Consider the following 11,599-nt stretch of genomic DNA (forward strand, 5'->3'; position numbering starts at 1 on the left):
AGACTTGAGATACTTGAGACTTTGTCAAAAATGGCAGTATTTGTATTCAGCTTTACACTATTGTGTGGTTCATCTAGAAGTATTTATAAAAAAAAGATAATGTATTAAATTACTCTAAAGAACAAACAGACTTATACCATGCACAAACCAAGTTATTGTCTTTAAACAGAAAATATGGATTTTATACCCTGGTTCTGTCATAACAACCAATGCCTACATCACTGGTTCTGTGGTGTTCCAAATATGAGTCAAAATGTTCCAAATCGCCATTATTTTTTCTCGATTTTCCAAAAAGGCAGTGTTTGATACATTTTTTGTATTTACTTCTGCAGAACATGCTTGCCGAGGAAGAGTTTGATGATGGCATCACATCAAACGTGTAGTAGATATTACAATCCAGTATTAACAGAGAGACTTCAACTCACCCACTGCCTTCACAGTCATAAACTATTCAAAACGATAGTATAGATTTCATAACAGTCAATTTGTATATGTAGGGAAAGTTTTGTATTACCATGGAAACCAATGTGGCTTTGACCCTTGACCTTATAGATCACATAATAGAAATCAACCAATGAAAACCATGCTTTGTGGATGAATACCTGATTTCAATATTAGGTACTATTTTGATTACTAAACAAACAATATTTGTTACACAAAGTTAAATTTCTTAACATTTTTTGTCCAAAATGTATCAACCTTGCAAGCCAAAGAGCCATTTGTTTGAAAACATGAAGTAAAATTTGATGAAGCCCCACAAGCTACTCATAAAAGTGTCGCAATTACTGAACTTGTACTCAAAATGTTAATGCCCCTCAAGTTACTCATAAAGCTCCTCAGTCCTTAAGTTACTCCTGAAAGTGTCCTTACCACTGAATTTGTACTCAAAGTAACAAGCCATTCACACTTTCCTACTATGAACAGAAATAATTATTGTCTACTTAGCTCTTTTTGCGGAAGTTTGTTCCATCGTACATTAACATTACATGCTTTACAAACACATTAGCACACCAGGCTGAAGTATTTTGAAATACAGTCCATCTCAGGGTGAGCCTTCTCACCCCTACCACCCTCTTTCATGGAACATTCTTATTGTTTTAAAACTATAAACCTTTTACATTTTACATGAAAATAGGGAGGAAAGGAATCCTCTCAGGAAATATTTACAGAAGTAATGTATCATTGTATGCAGAGCCCAAGTTTTGTGTATTCCTCCACCAAAAAGTTGATGAGTAGTGTACCCACATTTGTGTTTATGTGGTATGTGCCCATACTTTAAGATGGTGAATTGGCATATTCCATATTAATAATGGGGATGTGAGAATGCATAACAAGTTTAAAGAACAGCTTGCAGATGGAAAGGAACTGAACTCTGCCCCATCCACCATCTAAGTGATAATTTGCATATGCTATAATTTACATATGCCATTATTTGCATATTTTTAATTTGCATAATTATTACAAGGCTTGTTGGTTGGTCAGTATTTTTATAATAACATGTTTTGTATTATTTTTTTGTATGACTTTGCATGGTTATTTCCAGTTATGTATTTTGTAATTTTTGGGTTATGTATGTCACTGATAGGTGAGTGTATTCTGTAATAATGTTAACAGTCATAGATACGAAACAAACCATTTGAACATGTTGTTTATAGCTTCCAAGTGCCTTATTCAAAAAAAGGTCATTTTCTGTGCTTCCATTGTCAAACTCTTTCAAGGCCATTCAGACATGTACCCCCATTTTCTATTTATATATGGTATGTACCAAGCCTATTAGATGGGGGAATTTGGTATATTCCAATCTCACAAAGGGGGAATAACAAGTACTACTATATCATGGCCACTTTGTTCATTTCATACAAACATGTACCCCAAATTTATATGTATATGGTATGTGCCAATATTTGTCGATGGTGATTTGGTATATTCCATTCTAAAAAGGGGGTGGGATGAACATGTATAACTTTTATTATTTCCATTTTTATGAAACATTCATACAGACCTGTTACCTGAATTTTCTATGTCTGTGGACATGCATGAAATTGTATTGTCCATACTATAGTATATACAATTCTTAAGGAAAACTTGTAATGTATGCACAGAAAAACTTACGCATAGCAAAACAGTGTTGAGTTATATTCCTCCGGTAGTTGAACCTTCAATTTACTAAAATAGATATAAACTATCACTGTTGTAAGGTATAACCACTACAGAGGGCGCCCTCATCCGACAACGCAGAGAGACCACAACTTCTGTTTTGATGTGTAAGGTATAAACACTGCTAGAGGGCGCCCTCAACCAACAATCTAGAGAGAGTACAACTTTTGTTTCTATGTGTAAGATATAACCATTACTAGAGGGCGCCCTCACTAAACAATTCAGACGGAGTACACATGAACTTCCTGTATGTTGATTTCCTTTTTCTTTTGAAATATAGTGAGAAAGATTAACTGAAATTTTACAACCATGCTAACAACTCTACTCATTGTCATTGTACATTTTGTCATACACACAATTTATCTGGGATTTCACTACATTTACATGGTTCACTATTACGCCATACTAACAGCAGGTGAGATATGATAGGCAGTCACTGATTGGTGGTAGATGGTAGTTTTTTAGAAGGCAGTTATTGATTCGCTGATAAATATAAGTTTTCAGGAGGCTGTCATTTAAAATACAAATAGTAGTTTTTAAGGGGTACTTGCTGATTGGCTAGTAGCTATCAGTTTCTTGGAAGTAGTCACTGATAGGCTGATAGTTATTGGTTCCTGGAAGGCAGTTATTGATGGGTTGATAAATGTTAGTTTGAAGGCGGCAGGTACTGATTGGCTGGTAAATGTTTCCAGGAGGCATTGATTGATTGATTGATTGATTGATTGATTGATTGATTGATTGATTGATTGATTGATTGACTTTGTAAATGTTGGTTTCCAGGAGACAGATACTGATTGGTTAATAAATGTTGGTTGCCAGGTGGCTGGTAAATGGTAGCTTCTAATAAATAAAGACTGATTAACATGTAAATATATTCAAGGAACAGTTACTGATTTCAATATTAATTTTCCAGAATGATTTCTGATTGGTTGAACAATGTTAGATTCAAGTAGGCAGGCACTTATTAGCATTTGATAGATATTATTCACAGGATCATGCAGTTTATGACTGGCTAATTAGTATTCAAAACCAGGAGGCAGTTTCTGATTGGCTGATAGATATTATTCACAGGATCATGCAGTTTATGACAGGATAATCAGTATTCATGACTCGAAGGCAGTTTCTGATTGGCTGATGTGAATTTCAAAATGGCAGTTCTGATTGACCTGGTGATGATTCAAAAGTAGTATTTTCAGTTCAAGGAGGTCGTTTGGCTGGTTGGCTCATAAAGTGTTCAAAAGGTTACTGGTTGGCATTAGCATATTAGTTTTTCAAGACAGTATACTGATTGGCTAGTAAAAACAATTATGCATTTAGTTACTATCCGTGAAACTAGTATACATGAAAGGATTGTCCAGCATATTTAACTGAAAAAATGGGAAATTCACCCCAAATCACCATGAAGATTTCTGAAATATTCTCAGCCTGCGATCTTCCAATATCATTTACCTACACTGCCTTGTAACCAGGTGCAGTGTTCCTGTGGACCAATCAATGCAAAGAGTTGGCCACGAAATACTAATAGTCAAATACTAACCAATCAACTGATCTGCCTGTGTGAAAAGTGGAAATGATATAGAATTTAATGAAAAGTGATTGGTTGTTCTAAACTGATCTCTGATTGGGTGAAATGGTTTCACAGATTATGAAAGGTAATAGGTGATTGGTTGTTGCAACTTGATCTTTGATTGGTTTAAATGATTATACAAATTATGAAAGGTAATTGATTGGTTATTGCAACATAATCTCTGATTGGTTGAAATGATTGTACAGGTTATGAAATGTAATCGGTGATTGATAAGTACAACCAGAACCGTGATTGGTTTAAAATTATTTTACATGTTTTATGTTACATTGTCAAATGTTGCATATTTTTACCAAAAGAAGATCGCTGATTGGCTAATGCAGTCAGATTTGTGATTGGTCGAAATACATCTCAAGCTTTCTGTGATTGGGCAATGTAAAATTACATGATTATATTGGTGAAAGTTGTATAATTGGTGAGCATTTTAATATCTAAATATTTTTATGATACTATTGTATAAACAAGATAACAACTCTGGTTATGTAAATAGGAAATTAACACATTTTACAATTTTTCACTGATACTCCTTCACTTACAGAAGTTCTTTTATGAGAACATTTTATCCTTCTTTCGGTGGTATTATTTCAATTCTGTGCTTTTCTTGTTATGTATTGGTATTTTATATTTGTAGTATTGTTTTGTTGTGTTATGATATGTAATTAATAAAGGAGTAAGTTTATATTATAATTAATATATGTACCATTTCTAGTCATCAATGTATGTATACATGGATGGATGGATGGATGGATCATAGACCCTCCACTCCACTGGGTGGAGGGTCTATGGATGGATGCGGATGTATGTATGTGTGTATGTATGTATGTTTGTATGTATGTATGTATGTATGTATGTCTGTCTGTATGTATGTATGTATGTATGTATGTGTGTATATATGTATGTGTGTGTGTATGTATGTTTGTATGTATGTATGTATGTATGTATGTATGTATGTATGTATGTATGTATGTATGTATGTGTGTGTGTGTGTCTGTAAAATAGATAAACACAAGTACACTACATGTCACATAGTATCTGTGTATGAATCTATTGTTCCCATATATATATATAAACATCACCATACCCAAACAGTTTGATTACTTGTGATTACTTTTGATAAAATGATAACTTTTTATATACAAACCACTTAGTGAATATAATAGTAACATTCTTTTTACGTATAAAGTTTTTTTTTTTTTTTATCAATCTGTTGAGATATCGACACCGAATTTGGCTGTTATTTCAAATATTTTTAGAATGACAATGTTGTTTCATTAATAAAAAAAAAATGTCAATTTCTCTCACCCATAAAACTGTCAGAACGAGGATAAGGTAATTTATGGCGTTTTTGTTTACATAAACTTGTATTGTTTCTCGTGGCACTTGGGCAGGAAAAATGTTAATCAGAAATCCCTGTTTTCATTCATGCATTTAGATGGAATAACGCACATCTACAGTCACACAGCTGTCTTTAACAATATTACCCAGTCAAACATCATCAACGACATTTAGTTTCATATAAGAATAGTTTTATTTCAAACAAAAAACATGTTTCCAAAGTGCTAGTCTGTAAATAAGGTACGCCGTGAGGGGGCGCCCTCACACATTGACCAATCCCTCTCATGAAAAGGGCGCAAGAGAAGTGCCTGAGAGGAGACCGTTGAGGGCGCAGCGACACGACGTAAGTTACAGTCTACCAAAGTGCATAACAATATAATCACAACGAGAAGTATACAAAGAATATGTAAAGTCCGTGCACCTCAAAAATAATATCAAATGGTCAAATAATGGGGTATTCGTGAAAAATGTTTCTTTTAATGAAAATTTTCTTGAAACATACGTAATGCAACTTTTTGACATGCCATTCGAGACGACTCAAATTAAAAGTATCTACATTTTTTTTTATAAGGTCAAAGTAAGAATGTATTAACACTATATGGCAATGGTAATGTGTACAAACTAAGCTGTATTCTGTGATTCGTGGTAACAGTATTAAATAACCACGTACTTGATTATACAAAACACTTTTTTGATATCAGGTTCTATAAAACATGATTAATAAAACAGGTCAACGTTTTTGTTAAGGTTTGAGAACCCAGGTAAAAAAATGATTTGGAAACGTGGTAACACTGGAAATAGTTTCCATATATTGTACCACACAACAAATGCATCGACGTGCTATGTTGCCCTATTGGCAGTATGAGGTTTTGCCAATTCGTGAGGGCGCCCGACAAGACGTGTCTTAAAATCCTCTCTACCACAGTGCCAAGGGGAATTTGTTTGTACACACACACACATATATATATATATATATACACACAGAGATAGACAGACAGACGCACGCACGCACGCACAGACACGTACGTACATTTTTGTACTTACATACATACATACATACATACATACATACATACATACATACATACATACATACATACATACATTCATACATACATTCATACACACACACACATACATACATACATACATACATACATACATACATACACACACACACATACACACACACACACACATACATACATACATACATACATACATACACACACACACACACACACATACATACATACATACATACATACATACATACATACATACATACATACATACATACATACAAACAAACAAACAAACAAACGCAAACATATTACAAACAAAACACAAGTCGGGAAAATGGGATTGATGCTTACAGATATATCTGCTCGCACAGTACGTCTTTCAGAATACTGTCAAGATCATCTAGTGCATATAACTACTAAATGTCAGTTGTTTAAAGAGTCAAATAAATAAACAAAGACATGGTTGGACACTCACTTTGCGAAATACAGAGCTTGCTAAGAATATATAGGAAATACATATACTCTCCCCCCCCCCTCACACACACACGCGCGCGCACACACACACACACATTCATTACAATAAAAAACATTAAGAATATAATTAAAATCCAGATCTTGCATCAAAATATAAATTTCGAACTAACATATATAAATTTAACAAGTCAAGTCTCAACACTGTTATTATAAAAAAAAACTAGTAGAAAGATACGTTAAACGTTCAAAGTTAAAGAATAAACCTGAGGAAAAAACTACGAACAAATCGGTCATTTTCTCTCTACTTTTACTTCTGGCTTCATGACAACTTGTTTATCTTGTTTCGTTGTTTTGTCAACTTGATTCTGCTGGTGTTGTTGTTTCTCCTACGAAAATAGACAACAATGATAACATAATGTTCATTTGTTGTATACTTTGACGAGCTCCAAAGAAATTCCGAAATGCTGGACCGATCAGGCGATTTGAATTTTTTGCCTGTCAAGGGTTTAATATTGTCCTTTTCTAAATTGACATCTGGTGAGATTAAATACACAATGTATTACAATGTATCACAAAGTAACTAATTTGAATACTATTCAAATTAATATCACGTGCCACTTTTACCAACAAGTATAACAATGTTGCGATTTAGGGTGGAGACTTTCTCACACATTACAAAAATGGCATGAAAGATACTTATAACTTTGTACAACGATTTTGAATATAGTCCTTAATATGATCAAAAAGTTATACTAAGTTCATAAAAATCATAAACACCGCTCGTCAGCTTGTCAATGAATGGTTTCGTAGCGTCGTTTCCATGCCTTCTGTTGGACAAAAAAAATGTAACACAACTTGTGTGGCCGATCGGTTGATAGACCGAAAAACTACCTACACGTTTGATACATTTTTACGTCAAATTGGTCCATTTTAATCCGTTTATTCCTACTGTATATAGACCCACAGTGGCTACTTGCTAACATTTTGACGTTATCTTTATAACTTTATGACACTTAATCTGGCGAAAGTTGACGCATGTTGAACGATAATAAATGCCGTGACGACATCGAACGTACAACCTACAGTACTAGTACTACAGGTATCAAATGGGGACCCACTCACGTCGACCCTCGAATTCTGATTCGCAGCGGAGCGTCGAAGGCCCAATTTACACAAACTTGTGACATGATATATAAAACATGTTTTAAACTCGCTGATTATCGCCATACTGTGTTTTGTCTATCATTCATATTACCAAGGCAAATCTCGTTCGCGTACACAACTTGCTTTTTGGGCCAGTGTTTGGTGAAAACAAATTTACTAATATTTAAATATAAATGCAATTTTTGTAGTTATAAATGTGAAAAAAATTTACGGTTTCATTTCATTTCTTATATACTGCCCAGTGTTTGCTGAGGAAATGTAATCAAATGGAGACATAAACATTAATTGAAATGTGGACGTAATACTAATTTTAGTACGTCCAAAAGTTCGACTGTACATTTATTTACATAAATGGAAGGAATAATGACGCTGGCAAAAAATGCCAAAAAAGGAGAGTTTTATTAAAGTCTGTTAGAGCAGAAGTGATAGAGAATGATAAATTTTGACTTTCCATTATTGAGCCGGACCCTCTTTTTTGAAACTTTTTCGATTTCCCGTGAAATCTCGTGTCAGCTATGACATCAGACGACAAACACTATTAACAAGCAAAAAGAATACCGTTTTTTTTTTTTTTTTTACCTTGTGTCTTAGTTTCATTCGCTGATTTTGAAAGTAGTTCTTCACTTGTGTGTCTGTCAGGTCTAGTTGAACTGAAATCTTCCTCCGTTCATCTTTCAATAGATATTGCTTTTCTTTGAACTTTTGCTTCAGAATGTGAAGTTGTTCAGGGCTGAACTTCACTCGTTCTCTCCGTACACGAACGGGTTGCTGCAGATCTGTTTGCACCATACAACAAGTGGATAAAGCCCTCCTGTCACTAGCACTACTGGTCGTTGAGGCTTTACTGGGTAGTGGTAGCGTTGTGGTGGTATTTGTTGGTAGTGGTTTTGCACTAACAACATTGTAGTAGGTATGCACCGTAGATACATCTGTGAACAAACAAAATGAAATGCAACCATTCCTATCAAAAACGATTGCCGCAATCGATAAGTGTATGGATAATGTATAAGCCGGTCTCAAAATGTTGTCATGCAAAGTTCCGAAATATTTGTTGGTGGTGGCATGCGCTAATTCATGCATTCTAATTTCATAGACTTCATTTGTTGTCTACAGACACACATACACTCAAAACGGGGCCGCGCTAGGAGGTGATGTCATCATTTCTATTCTTAGAGTTTGGGGTTTTTTGATTGGTTATTGTCAGTCATGATCTGCAAGTCTCTAGTGACATTTCAGAAAAGTCGATTTTTGATTGGTTGATGACAGTATTGAGTTTCCCACGTCTTAGGAGAAAGATTAAACCACAAAGCTTGGCAAACTATTCAAAAGGTGTAGATGCATTATTTATAGAGTCGTACTTTGCAAATGTCGAGGTTTTTTTTCATGACAAACTTACATTCCACAGAACACCGATACTGTATATAAGAAATACCCTCAACGAATGTACTTTACTGCGCAAACTGATGAGATCACTGTTGTTTCATTGAGAACTTTCCACGCGATGGACAATAATGAGAAATTCAATGATAATATTGTAAGATATTAGTCCGACTAGAAGCAAAATAAAATATTGGAAATCATTTGGCAAAATTTTAAACTATTTGCGAAAGATTTGCACACAGGATTACTTTTTTGTTCGACCATCGACATGCGACACTTGATTTTTGATGTGCACCAATGTAACGCAACACAACATGAGTCCACTAGAGACGAATGCACTCGATCCGCTTCGAATCCAGTGGAATCGAAAAAAGACAATATTCGATAACATTAGGGAGTCTTGCGACTTTAAAAACCCTTGCTTTGCAAAGTTTCTCGCTCATTCAAGTGTAACAGTTCCTTTCCTTTCGTTTCGTTTGCGATTGACAATTACATAAGTTTGACTTCCGTGAAATATCCGTAAACGTGATGTTATTGTCGACATGTCTCGACAGGTGTCTCGGTGCAAACAGTTGCACGGATAATGTATAACTATAATCGAATCTTGCACCGTTACAATTTTAGTGTCTGATTAGTGTCTAAAAAAATGCCCTTTAATTTTGAGATTTTCTTCCAACATTTTTGAGATTTTCTTTCAAAAATCATGGCTATAAAATTCACACAACCTCTTTGACAGTTCGTCAATGTCATACCTCGTGTACACACCTAGCTTAGCTAGCTCTGTTCAACATTGATCAGCAAAAGTCAGGTTCAATGTACAGTATTAAGTTAGAAATTTCTCAATTTGAAGAAACCTTACCTATACAGTTATTCAATCAAATAAATATCAACGCTTAGGAAAAAACTTTCAGCTTTAGAGAACTTTAGGAGGGACTCGCAGGTCCAAATTATAAATTATTATTAGTACAATATTCTGAGGTGGACTCGACTTCGACTGTGTCGAACGAGCAAAGGTCAAACTTGATCATATAATTCAAAACATTTTTACTCGGTGCTTTTATCGCAACTTCCGAAGTAGATCTGCGTCAACATACCATCGAAAAGTATGATTTATCTTTTAAAAATGAAACCATGTTCACTTCAGTAATCTTCATTTGTCCTTTCAATTCCTATAATGATTAGATTCGATTCACATTTTAGACAAGAACACTATATTTAACAATCGAGTTTCAGTGCTAGCGTGGGAACGAATGTTCGGGAACGTACGAATCTTAGCAAGCATACAGCAGGCGATCATGAAAACGCCCACCGAGAAACAAATATTATGTGTTTCTTTTTAGGCTACATGTAAACTCATTGCAACTCGTTTGGTTATAATTAAAAGTATTTTTGTAACTTGTTAATTATTCAAGTAATCACACTTTGACCAAAACGGGTTCTTTTAAGTCATCTTGAAATGAAAAACAGCCTTACGAACGATTACATTCAGATTTTTGAAAAAGGGTGATTGTCTCAGTCATTTGCAGCTCGTGATTTTATGTTATTCTTACGTACCTTGCACGGAACTTTCACTTGGAACTGGAAACTTTTGTACATCTCTTGTTGTGTCCGGAATAAGTATTTTATTAGCAACGACTCGTGGTGCCGTAGAAACAGTGAACATGGGTTGGGTATAGCCTGGAGTAGGTGTAACTACGGGAAACTGTCGCCGTATGGTTAATATTTCACCGTGGCATCGTACGCATTGAGAATTTGGTTTCATTAGTAAATCGTCAATTCGGTAGCCCATTTTCTGCTTTTCGCAATAACACGGTGCCGCCAATGGTGGGCGATATGTTAACATCGCTGCATTTGATGAATTCACATCAAAAACCGGCCAAGTATTCAACAGTGTGTAACTTGGGTATGTTACCTTCACGGCTGAAGTGGGTTGGTTGGAGGCAAAAACTGGATAGAAAGCTCCTTGCCTGCGATCCATGTTTAGTCTGACGAAATCGAAGTCACGGAAAGTACCCAACCAAGGCAAGATACGTATACGATCGCAGCGAACTTTCCCTCCAAATAATTTGGCGTGTCGCCCACAAATTCCATTGTCATATAACTTGGACTATTCCATTCTGATATCAACAGGTGGAACTTGGCATCATTGCTGAGTTACACACTTTTGTGAAAGGGAAATTATTTCTACGATGGACATATATAACATATTTATCAAACATAAATACGTCGTCATTGTAATTTTATTAAAATAAAAGAGATTTGAATTCGCAAATTGTAAGTGCAAGCAGCCTGCACCCAGGTTCACCCCTTCCATTTTTTGGATTGTGGGGAAAATCCCGATGATGATGACATTTTTTTTGATTGACAGGCAAGTCAATTAATTTGAGGTAAAATGTATCCAAATCGTGTAGCTAGTTCCTTTATTTTACATACATGCTCAACAAAACATTCCAACATTTTATAAATGCAGTTGTCACTC

At 35.0% G+C, this 11,599-nt stretch overlaps 2 protein-coding genes across 4 annotated transcripts in view; one reads left to right on the top strand and one right to left on the bottom strand.

The window, feature by feature from the left end:
• LOC144447949 (liprin-beta-1-like) overlaps positions 1 to 4,407 on the top strand; it is a 68,256-nt gene extending 63,849 nt beyond the window's left edge. For all 3 annotated transcript variants that reach the window (XM_078138069.1, XM_078138070.1, XM_078138071.1), the window contains one exon: positions 333 to 4,407. In XM_078138069.1, the coding sequence (XP_077994195.1) occupies positions 333 to 383 (51 nt within the window). In that variant the 3' untranslated portion in view covers positions 384 to 4,407. The remainder of the gene's footprint in view (positions 1 to 332) is intronic.
• Positions 4,408 to 6,714: 2,307 nt separating this feature from the next.
• On the bottom strand, positions 6,715 to 11,139 carry LOC144448085 (uncharacterized). Its single transcript, XM_078138238.1, has 3 exons — positions 10,675 to 11,139; positions 8,320 to 8,669; positions 6,715 to 6,962 (listed from the first exon to the last, which is right to left on the bottom strand). Exons 1-3 carry the CDS (start codon positions 11,096 to 11,098, stop codon positions 6,867 to 6,869), a joined length of 870 nt encoding a protein of 289 aa, XP_077994364.1. The 5' UTR covers positions 11,099 to 11,139; the 3' UTR covers positions 6,715 to 6,866.
• Positions 11,140 to 11,599: the final 460 nt, after the last annotated feature.

The sequence above is a fragment of the Glandiceps talaboti genome, chromosome 17, assembly GCF_964340395.1.
Source record: "Glandiceps talaboti chromosome 17, keGlaTala1.1, whole genome shotgun sequence".
NCBI classification, from domain to species: domain Eukaryota; kingdom Metazoa; phylum Hemichordata; class Enteropneusta; family Spengelidae; genus Glandiceps; species Glandiceps talaboti.